We start from the raw sequence: 17,217 nt of genomic DNA, 5'->3' as shown, positions 1-17,217 counted from the left end.
TCTGGTACAAGTCTGAATGTACCCTAACTCCCTGTGGAATTCTAACCTTCTAACCCGTTTTGTGTTCAGATCCCCACCACAGTGCGCTCCATCCACCAGGACAAGATTCTGTCTCTGAGGCAACAGACTCAGTTCCTGTGGGAGGCCTACTTCTCATCTGTGGAGAAGATTGTACTCACCACACTGGAGGTAAGAGGAGAGGAGGAAGAGAGGCGGAGGAATGGGAGAGGAAAGGCGGAGAAGAGAAGGCGAAGGGGAGTGGCGGAGGAGAAGGAGAGAGGGAGGACACGAGGAGGACAGGGGGAGGACAGGACAGGAGAGATAGGTGTTCATAATTCATAATTCGTCCTTACTGAGTCTGTCTGGTTTACTCCATTAAAAACATCGTGTCTCTTCCTAAAAATGGGATTCCACATCTCAGCGGGACTGTTGTGGTGAAAAAAACACACTCAAAAAAACACTGTTGACCAATGAACCGCATCACAGAAACAAATGATACATGACTCTGTGTGAGTTTGGCCTGAGACATGGGGGTGGGAGTGGGAGCCAGACTGCCCTCCTCTGTCCAGTGTACAAAGAGCACCAGTCTGGGGACCTCTGCTGTACTGTACATGTTCCATACAGTGCCGTTGTTACGACCCGGCTCTGCTAGGGACAGGGGAAGTAACAAAAGAACCCCGATGGATAATGGAATAAATTAAATAATGTTTAATTAACATGAATGTAAAAGATAAATTAACAAAACAAACTAAAATATACAGAAAACAAACAAAACAACAGGATTAACATATTAGTTTTGTGCCCCCCCAAAAAAAATGAGCCACACAAAAACGAGTGATTAAACTAAGGGACACACCAAACTAAAACACAAGTGCCCTAAAGTAAAACCACATAGACCCACAAACAGAATTGAGTGACACATTTAAAAAGGCACTAAACAGAACCAAACTAGTGTCTCAACAAAACAAAGTCACAAGACACGAAAGAAACACTTACCAACACAAAATGACAGACTGGTCACCGAGGCCAGCAGCCCCGAACATGTGCTGCCAATCTCCTTAAATAGGGGGAGGAGGCTGGAGGTGAGGCAGGTGTAGATGTGCCCCACCCATCACGGGTCAGGGCTCCCACACCAGGATTCAGAACAGCCTACAAAATAAATTAAAACATACAAAACAAGCTAGAACTGAAGGTCTGCGGTCATAACAACTGTACTATATCATAATCACTCAAAACTTTTTGTGAAATTTTCATCCTCTCTGCATAGTCTTAGTAAGGACACCTCTGGTCCTATCATTGTTGGCATTTCTTCGTGTTTAGCTGTGGCATCATCCAACTATTACAGAATATGTCTTTCTTTAACGTTATCACTTTTCTCAGTACAGTATGCTGTGTTCTCCTCATTTTATCTCAACTAGCTTCTGGTCTCCACTCTGTGCTTCTTAGCTCTTGTTTAACCTTGCTTGTATGGAAGCATTGTCAGGCTTGAATAATAATAGTATAGTATAGAAATATGGTAAATAGACAGTGTTGGGAAGGTTACTTTTAAAATGTATTCCCCTACAGATTACAGATTACATACCCCAAAATGTAGTTTGTAACGTAATCCATTCAATTACTTAAAGTGAGTAACGTAATCTGAATACTTTGGATTACTTGATTTGCTGTAGAGAAACAAAGACTCGGAAATCTTCACATAAGAAGTTTTAAGAAAATTAAAAAACCCAGACTTTACTTAACCGTCTAAAAATATTATTGATAGAAGAGGAGGAGACAGATCCGTGCAGCATCATTTAGTCCTGTTAAATCTTGTTTTAGACCTGGTTTAGATGTGGTTTTGTCCTGGTTTAGTCCTGGTTTAGTCCTGGTTTAGTCCTGGTTTAGACCTGGTTTAGACCTGGTTTTAGTCCTGGTGTAGTCCTCGTTCAGACCTGGTTTAGACCTGGTTTAGACCTGGTTTTAGTCCTGGTTTGGACCTGGTTTAGACCTGGTTTTAGTCCTGGTTTTGTCCTGGTTTAGTCCTGGTTTAGTCCTGGTTTAGTCCTGGTTTAGTCCTGGTTTAGACCTGGTTTAGACCTGGTTTAGACCTGGTTTTAGTCCTGGTTTTAGTCCTGGTTAGTCCTGTTAGTTTAGACCTGGTTTTAGACCTGGTTTGACCTGGTTTTTCCTGGTTTAGTCCTGGTTTAGTCCTGGTTTAGTCCTGGTTTAGTCTGGTTTAGTCCTGGTTTAGACCTGGTTTAGACCTGGTTTTAGTCCTGGTTTTAGTCCTGGTTTAGTCCTGGTGTAGTCCTCGTTCAGACCTGGTTTAGACCTGGTTTAGTGTCCGGCAATGAGTGGAATTACCGAGAAAAAAAAAAAAAAAAGGGGGGGGGATATAGCCCAAAATGTGAAAACAGGAAAATACCGCTGTGTAATTCATTTATTTCAACAAAGTAACTGTAATCCAATTACTACTCATGGAAACAGTAACTGTAACTGAATACAGTTACTCAGAATTTGTACTCTGATTACGTAACTCTGGTACATGTAATCTGTTACTCCCCAATCACTGTAAATAAACATCTCCTGCCTCAGACATCCAGAGTCTCTATCTCTCTTCACATGTCCAGGACACGTCTAGACAACTCTTATTTTCCGTAATAATAAAATAGAACTTATAAAAGCAACTGGATCAATTTGCAATGACTCAGATATGTTTGGAAGAAAGAAAATAAAGTGACGCATGCTAAATAAACTCACATAAATGAAAAAGAATTTGATGGCCATACAGACAGAGTTTGGTGAAATCTTTACGACAAGTGTAGCATTGGCTCCTTCCTTTAATCTTTTTAAAATAAGCTATACAGGGACTGAATTAGAATTGTCCCTCCAGACTGATTTCCTATCAATCTAAAGGTCACCCACATCTCCTAAGCATGCGCTCCAATATTGACAACACAATTCAGATGGCAACTAAAGTCCCTGTTGGGCCCAAATCTTATTATTTAATACAGATATCCTTTTGCAAGTGAAAATACATTTTGACAAATGAAGTCTCCTCTCCTGTGCGCTGAGAATTGACTTTATTAACAGTATAAGCGTTGAGTGTCTGGGGGGATCTTGTCCTTATTGAGTGGAGAGAGAGTAGTTGTTTGTATATTCAGAGGAGGGGCTCAGTGCCGCTTCATGCTGTGGATACAAATGTCCTCTTCACTATTCAGGCTAATCTGATTCGATTCACGCCTAAGCCTCCAGCCAAACACTCTAATGAAACATACAGGTGAATCGCACTGCTATGTCTGAGTCCTGACAAGTGTGTGTGGATGATATGGGTTTTGTTTTTGTTATAATGTTGTTTCCTCGTGACAAACATACCTGGAGTTGTGTTTTATTTCATTCACACATGTTAGACACACACATTTATTGCATATTTAGGCGTCAGGAGTTCTTGCCTCAAATAGAAAATACTGACTAGAATCATTTGGTTCATTTCAACGCTGGAATTTCTGATTTCCACTGAACTAAAGGTAGATGTTAACTTGAAAACTACCACATCACAAAGTGGAGCAGAGCATTTTGAGCTTTGGAGATGCAGACACGGTACTTAAACGTGTGTGAATGAAGCAAAAAACAACTCCAGGTATGTTTTTGAAGAGGTAACAGCATTACTTAAAGTTCACAAGAGTCAATTTTGTGTAGTTTAGAACCTTTTAAGTCAGTTGGTCTGAGCTGCTGTTGTGTCTCTGCAGATGTCATTTAGTTGTTGTATTTTATTTATGTACTTATATTCTTATACAATGGAACATTAGTGAAACCATAATAGAAATGAAAATAACCACAACAAAAAATGTTTGGAAGAAGAAAACTTATTTAATCCCACCTACACTCTTCTAATCTTACACAATGATCTTTCTTTTGCATTTTTCAGTCATTTTGCATTAAACTATATGAACTATTTACAAGTGTGGATAATGAGTAACTGTTATAACGCATACTGACATTGGTGAGGTTAAGGATACAGACAATGGTAAAAGACAACACATACAAGTACATCGTCCCTCTCTATATTGCAGTTCATCTTTCGCAGTCTCGCTGTTTTGTGGATTTTTTTAGTGCAATTTTGGATGCTCTTTTTTACAGTGTATGAATGCATACTGCATATTACAGGCAGGTAGTAATTACAAGTGGGTCAGGACTAAACCAGGTCTAAACCAGAACTAATCTTGGATTTAAGAGAGAGAATCCCGAGCGGGGTGTCCGCAAATCGCAGTCGGGCATTGTCACGTTTACCTCCGTGAGGTGTGTCGCTCTCCTTCGGTCCTTTCTCCTGCGGTCACCTCCGAGCAATAAGTTTTAAGAAGGATGCAAAAAGAGTTGTAACTGTCCTGTCTGAGAAAAGTGTGTAAAGTGTGTGGTGAGGGGTTTTACAGACTTAAAACAGATATAATAATTGTAAAATATAGAGTTGACTACTTTGCAGATTTCACCTATCGTGGGTTATTTTTAGAACGAAACCCCAGCAATAAGCGAGTGATCACTGTAATGTAATGGACAGACATACCAGCAATGGTAAGGAAACAACAAACATAAAGCAGCACTACGGACACAGTATTGTTCTAATATTATGACCCACTCTCTATATACTGTGACCAGACCATATGTTTATATAACAGCTTGAATTCATGGAACAGTCTGGATACACATCGCGAGCAATGCCAAAATATCCAGAGTTTTCCACCACATATAGACACACAGAAACTTTTAGGGGTAGTTCAAACATTGGGCAATTTTAAATTTTCACACCCTCTAAAATTATAAGTTCTCGCTCTCATTTTGAACAAGCTTTGAAGATTATTTGGTCGTAAATTGTAGTTAATGTAATTCTAAAAAGTAGAAGCATAATTATTCAACCAAATGATCACTGTGTGGGTGTACTGACAAACTAAAATCAACTGTAAAAAGACTAAATGTAAACTATTTTCAGGCTGAACTATGTAACGTTTCCGAGAAGAGGAGAGTCAAGAGAGCTTATCTTAGGAATCTGATATTGATTTGTGTATAATATGCATCCCACTTTTCCAATAATCTGGGGAATTTCTAATACTAAACTCCGCTGTGTGTGTACATTTAATCATTTGATTTAGATCACCGAGAAAATGCAAGTGAAAAACACAAGACGCCTCTCTCCTCATAGCAAGTCATTGCCTAAAAATAGGTTATTTTTTTAGCTTTGCTGCAGCAAATGATCACCTTACACAAGCCTAGTTCAAGACCAAACCTTCTATATATACAGACTGCGCCCCCTAATGGCTGAATTTCTATTACACCTAACCTAGCGCGCTTTAATCACTGCATCAAGACTCATTCCTGTATCCTTTCTTTCACTAGCTCTTTTTTATTAACTCCCACTCTTCTGTGCGAGCCCAGGCAGCCGAACCTGTCCGAAAACCTCCACCAATCACGTAACATTTCGTGTCAGGGAGCGGGCACGTTCCAACCAATCACAAGGTCATTCCGCTTTATAGACATCCTACACTGGAACAGCTATTAGAGCGGCCTATAAAACCCGCCCTCAAAGCTCCGCCCGTGCTCAGATTTATCTATCATGCTCTAATTGGTTGATTGTGGCCGTTGTGAGGGGAGATTGAGTCGTCCATCACACACAGGGCCAAAGGGTGCGGGGAGCTGGACCGGACCCAATATCCTCCCAGAGCTCAGAGGAAGAACAGCGGAGGATTTTAACATTGTAAGTCTGTTTTTGATAGAGAGGAGAGCGGATTTGCAGTTAATCCGGTGGGCCGAGGCAAATGGCTATCGACTGGCCTCAAGGACCACGGAGAAAGGTGTCCGAAGCCCCACCCCCTCGTAATGAATTTTGATGAGATTTTGTCGATATTGCGTTACAGTGAGCGAGGGCCTCGGGCTGATTTATAATATTAACCTTTTACAGTTTACACAGTCATAGATACAGGCAGAACACTGGCAAACGGCAATGGCATTTCCTGTGTGTTGGCAGCTTGTAAACATTGGACATTAAAGTGGACTTATTGTGCAAAATCGACTTTTCATAATTAACTGTGTTATAGTTGTTTCCCTTCTCATTTACACTCTCAAAGTTGTATTTGGAGTGGTTTGTGTATGTTTGAGCAATCTTTAATCACTCATTTTAAAGATCCACACTGGTGTACACCCACTGCTATGAACTTATACATACATACTTAATTTATTAATGATATACGTAGGCTTATGCTAGCCAGGCTGGTGCCACCTAGTGCCTCCACTCAATTTCATTTCTCTTCAGCGACTAGGTCAGGAATCAAAATACACTAGACAGTTCACAAAAACCCGGGAAGTGCAAGTTCAGGCACCAGCCAATCAGAGAAGAGCCATATATTCAGTGTTGTCAACGATTCCCAAGATCGAGGATTTAAAGCTGGACCAAAGAGAATGTTTGGTGAATTCATCAAGGGGAAAGACGTTATTGCCCTTCTTCTTATGGAATTTGGGAAAAGCTTTATATATCAGTTAGCCTCATTAGTGGCGCATTACATATGTCACGACCAAATAGCAGCGATTGATTAAATGATAAAAAGTACCCGCTTACCATCGAGTGAACCAAATCTAAGGCTGCGAGGTCACACAGTTGTAAGAAGTAAAACAAAGTGAAACCGGCTGATGTATCAGGCTAGGCTTATGCAGCATCAGACAGCAAATAAAAAACAAACAAACCGTAACTCACTAGTATGATCTGCAACTATCCATTAGAGGTGTTGACAGTTACACAGCTCTTTGTAGTTATGATGTTTACAGTGGCATCAGCTCCCACTGGACACTGCAGTTTTCTAACATGTAAGCGAGCTGACTTGTTTCTTTTATTAAGCTGTAGATGAATATTATGATTTAAAATGTGCAAATGATAACATGATAATGACAAGTTTATTCGGATGTTTCCATAAAAGATAAATGATAAATTGCATTATGGTGCAGTAATCAACAGATACATAAAGGCAATTATTTTACATTGTTTATCACAACTATAATCTCCAAAAATAAAATAAAAATAAAAAATCTATCATTGTGAAAAGGAGTGGGGAGAAGCAACACTTATCTACCCCCACCCCCTTTTACAATCCCATTAAAGCAAAAATGTGCTTCTGCCAGACTCATGATGACAAATAAATTCCTTCTTCTGCATTTGTAGCTATAATTATTTCTTTATATGTATATTTAAACATTTTCATATTTTTTGAGCTCATCACTCAGAGTTCCAGATTTTGACCCCACAAACTGAAATACAAAAACTTTTCCTTGTTGTATGGACTCTGACCATTTTAAAGAGATTAATTTCCCTTAACATAATGATCTGTGGGTGTCACAAGCACAATATGTCTTCTTTAAAGGCAAAAATGTATGCAGAACTGATGCTGGAATAATGGGTTCATCGATAAAGAAGAAAATATACAGTAAACAACAATATTATTTTTCAGAATTGGAAATACATTTGAAATATTTTGCAAAAGTGTAACATTTTTGTGAAAAACATTGGGATTGAGATTAGATTTGTTCACATTTTAAATACATCCAGATATATCAACTTTTAAAAGGCCTAAATATGAATCGTTGTATTAAACTATGCATTTCAGAACAGGTTTGTACTCGAGGATTTTTGGTTGTTTGCAGAGGAAATTGTTCCTTAAATAATTGTATTCTTAACTGCTAAATACAACCATTTAAATGTAGCTTCAGTTGTGAAAGATGTCAAAAATGATAAGTGCTAGATAAACTGTTAAATTACAGCACATCCATCACACTGCATTGTGGTCATCACTAAACAAACTATAAGAAATCCTTGGGCCAATGTTCTAAAGCTGGACTCTCCCTCTTGGACATATCTTATCCTCTGCTGGGGCCATATTTCTGTTTGATGAGTGACCACACAGCAGCTGTTACCTCCACTCTCTCAATAGCCTCTATAAAACACTGCCACAAACCTCTGTCGTTTTTACTGAAGCAATTTAGCTTTGCTCAAGGGCACAGCGGCAGTATCTCAGTGACAGAATAATGCAGAGTGGATTTGTTTCGGGGGGAAACATTGATTATTCTGTGTCCTTCCTTTCACTGACCACTCTATTTGTTCAGTCAGAGCTTGGATACAGTGGGGATAGTTTTGGCACCAGTGGAAGTCGCTTCAGGGCTGATGTTTTCATATGTACAGTATATTGAATTTTCTGTAAGGTATTGCTGTGTTTCATCACCACATTCTAAAGACCAACAATGTTTAGTACAGGTGGGGGAGCTTAAATCAATGTTGTTCAGGTGCAGATTTTAGCTGTACAATGTTTTTAAAAAAAAAAAAGTTGACTCAACTTAAACTCAACAGTTCTTAAAATAATCATTTCTTGGTAGGAGTCAACAAATTATTCCTTTTTTTTTTTTTTTTACAAAACATGTGAATACTCTTTCACACAAAAACATGTTTAAAGTCCAGCAAGCATTTTATTCACTCTTTGGTGAAATCATTAATATTAGTCGACCCAAGAAATGGTTAACTTATCAACTTTTGTTGTCAAAAAAGCTTCACAGCAGGTTTGCACACTATTTTAGGTTTTAAGAGTGAACTATTCATTTCACGTCTTTAAGCCCAACTGAAGAAGTCAAAGTACATACAATATTCCAAGTACAACAGATGTAGAACATTAAAGCTCATTTACTCATTGTGTCATGCCAGATTTAAAAACACAGTTTGGCACAAACACTTCTAAACTCTTAACATCACATGTTTTACCATAGCAATAAACAACCACAAACAAACTATTATCAGTGAATAATACAACAGGGGATTAAGATTAAGATCCATTAACATTTTAAATGCTTCCAAAAGCAAAGAGAGCAAGGGCTTAAGGAACTTTACAATGTCCAAAACAAGTACTAGAGCACAGAACCTGTGGTCTGAGAGGTGACGACATCTTCATCCTCTTTTTGCTTTGTGTTTTGCACAAGAAACAAACTGTCAGGATCATTTGCTCAAGAAAAGTGGGATAACAAACCAAGTCACTTTTACTGAGGGAACATTGTAAACTCTTCTCGAAGGACTTCATTAAACGTGTGCATTATAATAATTAAGACCATTTGTAAATTCCTCTGATAAAATTTGCCCCACATAGCCTGTGTAAAAGAAATAAAAATGAAAAGATGAGGAGAACAGAGTAACTACTTTCTTTGCTACATCAATTCACCCCTGACCCAATCAATACAGTACAGTGCTTCTTATGGGACTCAAGGCAAAAATACCCTCCACCTTTTCTTATGGAGTGCAGACCTTTTTTGACAGTGAGAGTTGTATTCCGAGGATTTGACAGATTAAAGTACTTTTCTCGTTATGACTTCTTTTGGTGTGACACGTGTAGTAAATATTTATTTAAGTGGCAGTTTATGGAAAAAGTAAAAAAAAATAAAAATGCAGGAAGCAGTTCTGATACTGAATCCTTCCAAAAATCCAACTAAAATACAGGGAATTTTTATTTTTTATTTTTTTTGAGACATTTTAAACATTGATTTAACAAAATAATGTGTTGTAAAATTATAACTATTGTGTAATTTAGACAAACCTTGGCCCTGTTAGTACAACATTAGAAAAGACTAGGCAAATTTATCAGTAAAATCTTCAGAATATTTTTTCATTTTGCCTTTGAACTCTGTAAACGATGGTTCACTGGGCTGTTACAAAGAGCATACAACCTTCAATATTTGATACATGTTCATTTGTAATAAAAATGGTTGTACTTTATTTATCACTACACGCAGTTCTGGTTTTGAAAAGATGAGTGATGAGTAGTTTTTTTAGTAATTGAAAAATTTTACTACAGGTTTTTACATTGAGTTTGGGGTCATGGCTGTGGCAGGCAAAACTGATTTTAAATATAACCCCATAACCTTAATATGTGTGATGGTGAGTGGTGAAAGAAGTAAAAGTACAGATACGGCAGCAAAAAACACTCAAGTGAAAGTAAAAGCATCACATGAAAAAAGTCTATATAAGTAAAGGTATTAAGAGTTATTAAAGAGTACTTTGTCTTGAAGAGTCAGAAGTAAAAGTATATTGTGCTTTAAGGTTTTATAAGGCTCCAAATGTAGTGATTTTGATACAGACGTGTGCTAGATTGTCTTGGATTGTTTTTTTTTTTTGCTCTGTTTGCTCAAATTATATGTGCTAAAAATAAACCCTAAACTTTTCAGCAGGTGTCAGACCATCATAAAAAAAAACTTTTCAGTCCAGTTCAAAAATGTAGTGAAGTAAAAATTAAAAGTATTCTTTCTTTAAAATCTACTTAAATAAAGTACAGATACCTGCAATTTTTACTTAAGTAAAGTACTTCACTACTTTTAATTTGTTACCTTCCACTGCTGGTGATGATACTTCCACTATGCACAGTCTTGTGTATTAAATCGAGAAATTATCGTGTGTACCTCTTTAACACGGTTTGTATGCCAGCAGGAAAAAAGAAAGACAATTTAGTATCTCATGTAGAGGTTATGTTATTCAGGTCTTTCTCAAATGGTCAGCTGGATAAAAACGTAATGGCAAGGTTTGATTGTCTTACTAAAAAGTCAAATAGAATCGAACTCTTTGGTTTCAGATATTGGATAACATTTCAGCATTATTGCCTGATCTTTATTTCTTTGGATCAGTTCCTAACATACAACTCAAAAGGGAATAAATGAATTTTGATGCGTAGAAAACTGAATGCCAGAATGTTAAAGGTCTTATATTACACTAAATTGCTTCTTGTGAGCTTTAAGCCATGTTAAAATGGTGTTACCTCCATAAAAGCATACCTGGTGTTGTGTTTGTTTCATTCACACACGTTTGAGTAATCCTGATTTATCAGAATGTCTACATCAGGATATGTCCACATGACAACGATCTTGGATTTTTAATTTTTAAATTTTTTTGTGAGTTGAAAAAAATCTGCATCCACACGTATCAGATCAATAAATATTCACGTCCAGGCGACAACAGAGCACTGAGTGAAAATGATGTAATACATCTGCCACACTTATATGTGGTGCTGTTAACAATGATAATGATATTTAATAATGCTTATGTCATCACTGTTCTTTAAACTTTAAGGTAATTTTGCGTATTTTAGATGTATCCCAGAAATATAGCCGTTTTGTTTTGCAAAAGTTAAACATTAGTTTTCATTTTTAGTCGTAAGATTTGGATGAGAATTATTAGAATAACTTGGTCTCAAAATCCAACAGTTTAATTACCCGTGTGTAATCTTTGTTATTGATCCGTGTGCGTGATCTGCATGATGCATGTTGTTAGCATTAGCGCTAACAGCGTGTCTCGGATACTGTGTGACGGGAGCGGTTCTGTAGGCAACACCTGTCCCATTTCGGCAACGGTCTTGCAGTCGGCAGAGGCTAGTTCGAGCACTGCGATGGGATCGTGACATAATCATTTTCCAAAAGCTGCGCTTTGCTTGGCCACACAACACAACGTAACACCAGTGTTCTCAGATTTCTCCACTCTGGAACCTCAATCTCAAAAAACACCATTTTCACCCACCTGAAACACTGGCTCCATGTGGACGAAAGGCCAAAACAAATACAAACTTTACTGTTTCAACCAAAAAAACGCTGTCATGTTGACAGGCCATATATCTCCAAAGCTCAAAATACTCTGTTCTGAGACAAGATCTCAGTCTAAAATATGTAGGGATTGTGTGTAAAACGTGTGAATGAAAGAAAACACAACTCCAGAAGTTTTTAATGAGGAAACAACATTATAACATAGATCAGGAAATAGTGTAACATAGGGATTAAAAAAAAAATCTAAACAGCAAAATCTGACGTGAGCAATGTGATATTGTTCTGATCATAGTCAGATTTAAACTCAGATTACTCATTTTAATAATCTCACAATTTCAGAAATCTGATAATAATAAGGTATCGGTGTGCATATAAACACAGCACGTTAGACAGTATCACATGTTATCGACCCTTACCCCCTCCCCGTCTATAGTTGTAATATTGTATGTAATGTATGTTGTGTTGTGTTTTCAGATCATCCAGGACCGTGTGTTGGAGCAGGGGTCCCGGAGCTCTCTGATGTGGAACAGTCACCCTGGAGGTCTCTTCGCTCTGCCTCAGTACTCCTCATATCTGGGGGACTTCCCTTTCTACTACGCCACACTAGGTCAGTCACACACTTTGGCTGGGTCTGACTTCCAAGTGCTGGAGTTAAATGGTTTGCATAGTTGGACCTTGGTTTTATTTAAAGGTGCACTGCATATCTATCTATCATTTATATAATTACTCTTAAAGGCTTGTTGTGTTGCAAAGAGCTACACTGAAGTCATTATTCATTCACTCCAAGATACTTATGTAGCCGCAGCTGACCTGGGGCAGACTGCCAAAATCCTGGCTGCCAATCTGCACCATTGGCTCCTCTGACCAGTCACTAATAACTCACACAAACACACACATGGTCATAATAGGCAAGGTGGGTGAAGGGTCTTGCCTGAAGTTTCTTGGACACAACTGCAGAACTTGGTCCATGCGGAAATTGAACCTCCAACCTTCAGGACGGTGGATGAGAAGTAGGTTGGTCCATCAAAGTATGGTAAAAAATTAAGTTTCAGATAACCTCATTTAGGACCCTGCATTAGGTTTTATCATCGAAAAGATGATTTAGGACGAAATTTGGAAGAAAAGGGAGATTTTTGAGAGGTTGCTCAAGCTGCATGAAGTTTTGAAGCTGATTTGATATTCCTTAAGAAGCTGTCACAGTATGAAAATGTAGTTATAAAGAAAGCAGCCTTAACAGCTTTGGGCCAACATCTTTGGTACTTGAGTGGAGAAATGGTTGGCCTGGAATTCTTCAACTCCAGTGTGACAAAAGAACAGAAGAAGCTGATGGTTCACAGTATTGTGGAAAAGGAAGGTTCAGAGGTTCCACCAAAATGATGTGATGCTCTTACTCAAGCAGATTATGAAGGGAATCAGATCAGTGATTTTGTCGCCAACAGCACGATGCGTTTCTTCGAAGCTCTTAATCTTCCAAAAAGATTTTTAACAATTCTTCCTACAGACTGGGCTGATGATGCAGACTTTCAGAAGCTGCTAAAATTGTGCATTCCAGGAAAGTTGTTGATGTTGCTGAAAGGGGGTGAAGCTTATTCTAGATTTTAACTGTAGTCTAACAAAGAATGAAGATCAGAAATAGTATCTACTGCAAGTTGTCAAAGAGCACAGCTACATCTTTTATGATGCCGACAAAGCCACAGTGGTTGCTGGACTTTCAAAGTAACTTTTTATGGACTTTATGGACTTTCTAAGAAACTTTTATAGAATTCCTATGTAATTCTTATGCAAGTTTCAGTTTGTGTTTGCAGAATAAAATGACAATTTATCAAATACACCTTATTTATTTGTTTCGCTATGTTATATGTATAGGCCCTGTAGGGCAATTTTCAACTGTCTTGAGCAACCTCTATATTTTAATTAAGTTCCATAAAATTTGGACCCAAATATTTTGGCCAGATGTGAAACCAAATGCAGGGTTCTAATCTAGAGAATATAAAAAACCACAGCCACAGTCGCCCCCAAAAACAGATACCAAACATTCCTACTTGCCTCTCCACAGATCGAGGTCTAGTCTACAGGATTAAGAGATAATGGAGACAAAATAAAGATAAAATATAGATCTCATTTTCTGCAGAGACTTTAATGTAAAATCACAGTCTTGATGATTGCCAGATTGCGACCACCCCCTCCCCACCCTCTCCTCCCTCCCTTACCCCAGTCTGGTCTCCTCTCCTCCCTCCCTTACCCCAGTCTGGTCTCCTCTCCTCCCTCCCTTACCCCAGTCTGGTCTCCTCTCCTCCCTCCCTTACCCCAGTCTGGTCTCCTCTCCTCCCTCCCTTACCCCAGTCTGGTCTCCTTCTCCTCCCTCCCTTACCCCAGTCTGGGCTCTTCTCCTCCGTGCTGTCCCGCTGAAGGATCACCCCCTCTCTGACTGATGGAGCAGGAGGTGGAGTGATGTGCAAACAGATGAGACGTGACAGGCTTCATGTGCCTCAGCCGAGACAAAGAGCCTGTCACAGATATGAGAGACAGGAGACAAGATGGCCGACTCCAACAGACCTTTTAGTCATGTCAGAGGAATACTGTTATGCTGTTGTTTTTTATTTATAAATAGAGCAACTTTTGAGAGATAGAACTCCCAAATTAATAGTTTAGAAAGTAGTGTAGTAAAAGTATGAGATTGGATCAGTAGATATTGAATTCAAATGGTTTAAAGAAGACTCTATTACACCCATGGATCATCATGTTACAATTTGGACATTCTAAATCACAATATTATTTTAAAACGACGAATAAAAGAAACATCAGTGGTAGTTGACATTGCAATAAACATCATCACAACAAAGAGTAGAGTAGCTGTCAAAACCTCTGATGAATAGTTGCAGATCACACTAGCAGGACTTGGATTTATTTTTTTTATTTTTTTTCATTTGTACCAAAATGATTAAGAAAATAAAACTGGAGAAAGAAGTAAGTGCACAATAGTGGGCAGATAGTGGGAAAATAAGTGTTTAAAGATTGCTCAAACATGCACAAATCAGTCCAAATACAACTTTGAGAATGCAAATGGTGAGCGGAAACAACTGTAACACGGTTAAAAGGTCTGAAAAGTCGATTTTGCACAATAGGTCCACTTTAATTTAAAATGCCTGATTATTCCTTTAGGTAAAGAAAGAAAATTACCATGTAAAAACAACTGCGACATACACTTGTTTTTGTTGTTGTTGTGTATAGTTGGATGAGAATTAACTAGAAACAACTGTCTTTAACAATCCCAGACAGTTGTAGCCAGGCTGGCGCCACCTAGTTCCTTCACCCAATATCATTTCTCTCCAGCGACTAGGTCAGGAATCGGAATTCACTAGACAGTTTGCAAGAACCCTGGAAGTTGTGTACTGGCCAATCAGCGAAGAGCTGTGAAGCCATGACATCAAACTTAAGTCTGTCTGGGTCTCTTTTGTGGTACAGCACATCCGCAAACAGAGGTCGAGATGGATGTAGACAAAGCCATACATTGAGTGTTGGCAACGATTCCTGTGATTAAGGATTTAAAGCTGGAACAAAGATGGAATTTTATCAAGGGAAAATATGTTATTGCCCTTCTTCCTACAGGATTTGGGAAAAGCTTAATATAGAAGTTAGCTCCATTAGCGGCAAATTACATACGTCACGACCAAATGGCAGCCGAGCGAACGGATCCTAATGCTGCGGGGGGGAGGTCACACAGTTTCCACGAAGTGAAACTGGCAGATGAATCAGGCTAAGACAGTTGGTAGTCAAATTCCAACTTCTGCTGTTATGCCATGGCTATGTTTACACTTTCAATCATGCTACTATCCCATAAAGCTTGGTATTCACAAAACTGTTGACTATTAATACACATATTCACTTTCAGTTAGACAGTCTGTGACAGTCTACCATTTTAAACCCCATTAGAACCATGTGTATAAGGCAACAAACAAACATGTAAGATTAAACATCCCTTCATGTTTAGTTGAATATTTGATGAAATTCAGAAGATAAAAATGTTACATGTTTACAGCCTCGGTGCCCAGTCTCTGCGTTTTTACCGTTTCATCAGAGCCTGGATACGGGTTAGTTTAGAGTCTCCCTGTACCTCCCTGATCATGGAGTCACTGAGGGGTGGAGACGAGCCTGTGCATCAGATTTGATATAAATGAGAAAATGTTTATGCACTGTTCAACACATCACATTTCTGCTTCATTTCAGTCAAAATATATTTTTTTCTATTTGTTTATTGGCTTCATACTGGGGTATTTTGTTGTGTTTATCTCAAGTACAAGTGACTTTTTTTGTAGTAGTAGTGGTAGCAGCAGTGGTGGTAGTAGTAGTAATACTGGTAATAGTGGTAGCACTAGGACTTTTAGTGGTGGTACTGGTAGTAGTAGTAGTACTGGCTGGTATCATTAGCAGTAGTAATAGTAGTAGTAGTTGAAGTAGTAGCTGTAGTTGCAGAAGTATTATAATAATAATTATTATTATTATTAGTAGTAGTAGTAGCAGTAGTAGTAGTAGTAGTAGTAGTAGTAGTAGTAGTAGTAGTAGTAGTAGCAGTAGTAGCAACAACAGTAGCAAAAGTAGCTGTAGAAGCAGTAGCAGTAGCAGTAGTAGGAGTAGTAGTAGTAGTAGCAGTAATTAATATAGTAGTAGTAGTAGCGGTAGTAGAAGTAGCAGTAGTAGTAGTAGTAGTAGCAGTAGCAGTAGCAGCAACAACAGTAGCAGAAGTAGCTGTAGAAGCAGTAGCAGTAGTAGTAGTAGTAGTAGTAGTAGTAGTAGTAGCAGTAGCAGCAGCAGCAGCAGCAGTAGTAGTAGCACCAGTAGCAGTAGCAGTAGCAGCAGTAGCAGTATAGTACTAGTAGTAGTAGTAGTAGTAGTAGTAGTAGCAGTAGTAGTAGTAGTAGTAGTAGTAGTAGTAGCAGTAGCAGCAGCAGCAGCAACAGCAGCAGCAGTAGTAGTACCAGTAGCAGTAGCAGCAGTAGCAGTAGCAGTAATACTACTACTACTAGTAGTAGTAGTAGTAGTAGTAGTAGCAGTAGTAGCAGTAGTAGTAGTAGTAGTAGTAGTAGTAGTAGTAGTAGTAGTAGTAGTAGTAGTAGTAGTAGTAGTAGTAGTAGTAGTAGTAGTAGTAGTAGTAGTAGTAGTAGTAGTAGTAGTAGTAGTAGCAGTAGTAGTAGTAGTAGTAGTAGTAGTTAGTAGCAGTAACGTAGCAGCTAGTAGTAGTAGTAGTAGCAGTAGTAGCAGTAGTAGTAGTAGTAGTAGCTAGTAGTAGTAGTAGTAGTAGTAGTAGTAGTAGTAGTAGTAGTAGTAGTAGTAGTAGTAGTAGTAGTTACAGAAGTAACAGCTGTAGTAGCAGTAGTAGGAGTACTAGTAGCAGTAGTTGTAGTAGCTGAAGTTACGGTAGTAATTGGTCTAGCAGTAGTGGCAGTAGTAGTAGTAGCAGCAGCAGCAGCAGCAGTATTTTACAACTGTATTTTCACTTCATTACATATTAAAATAAAGCAGAAGCGAGACAGAAAGCAGTACTTGCCAAACAGTACATTAGTTTTACTTTGTTGAAGCCGATTGAAAATGCAATTCTTTAAAACGCCAATTTACAAAAGTAACTCTTAAGGGGCTTAACAA

At 38.4% G+C, this 17,217-nt stretch overlaps 1 protein-coding gene across 1 annotated transcript in view; it reads left to right on the top strand.

The window, feature by feature from the left end:
* Nucleotides 1-17,217, top strand: part of ext1b (exostosin glycosyltransferase 1b) — a 353,934-nt gene that overhangs the window by 298,544 nt on the left and 38,173 nt on the right. Inside the window, exons 4-5 of the mRNA XM_020939269.2 lie at nt 70-189; nt 12,052-12,184. Of these exons, the coding sequence (XP_020794928.2) occupies nt 70-189; nt 12,052-12,184 (253 nt within the window). The remainder of the gene's footprint in view (nt 1-69; nt 190-12,051; nt 12,185-17,217) is intronic.

The sequence above is a fragment of the Boleophthalmus pectinirostris genome, unplaced genomic scaffold (genome assembly GCF_026225935.1).
Source record: "Boleophthalmus pectinirostris isolate CB_2022bp ecotype Guang Dong unplaced genomic scaffold, ASM2622593v1 HiC_scaffold_21, whole genome shotgun sequence".
NCBI lineage: Eukaryota > Metazoa > Chordata > Actinopteri > Gobiiformes > Gobiidae > Boleophthalmus > Boleophthalmus pectinirostris.
Note: the sequence above shows the minus strand (reverse complement) of the source record. Positions and strands in the feature narration are given on the sequence as shown.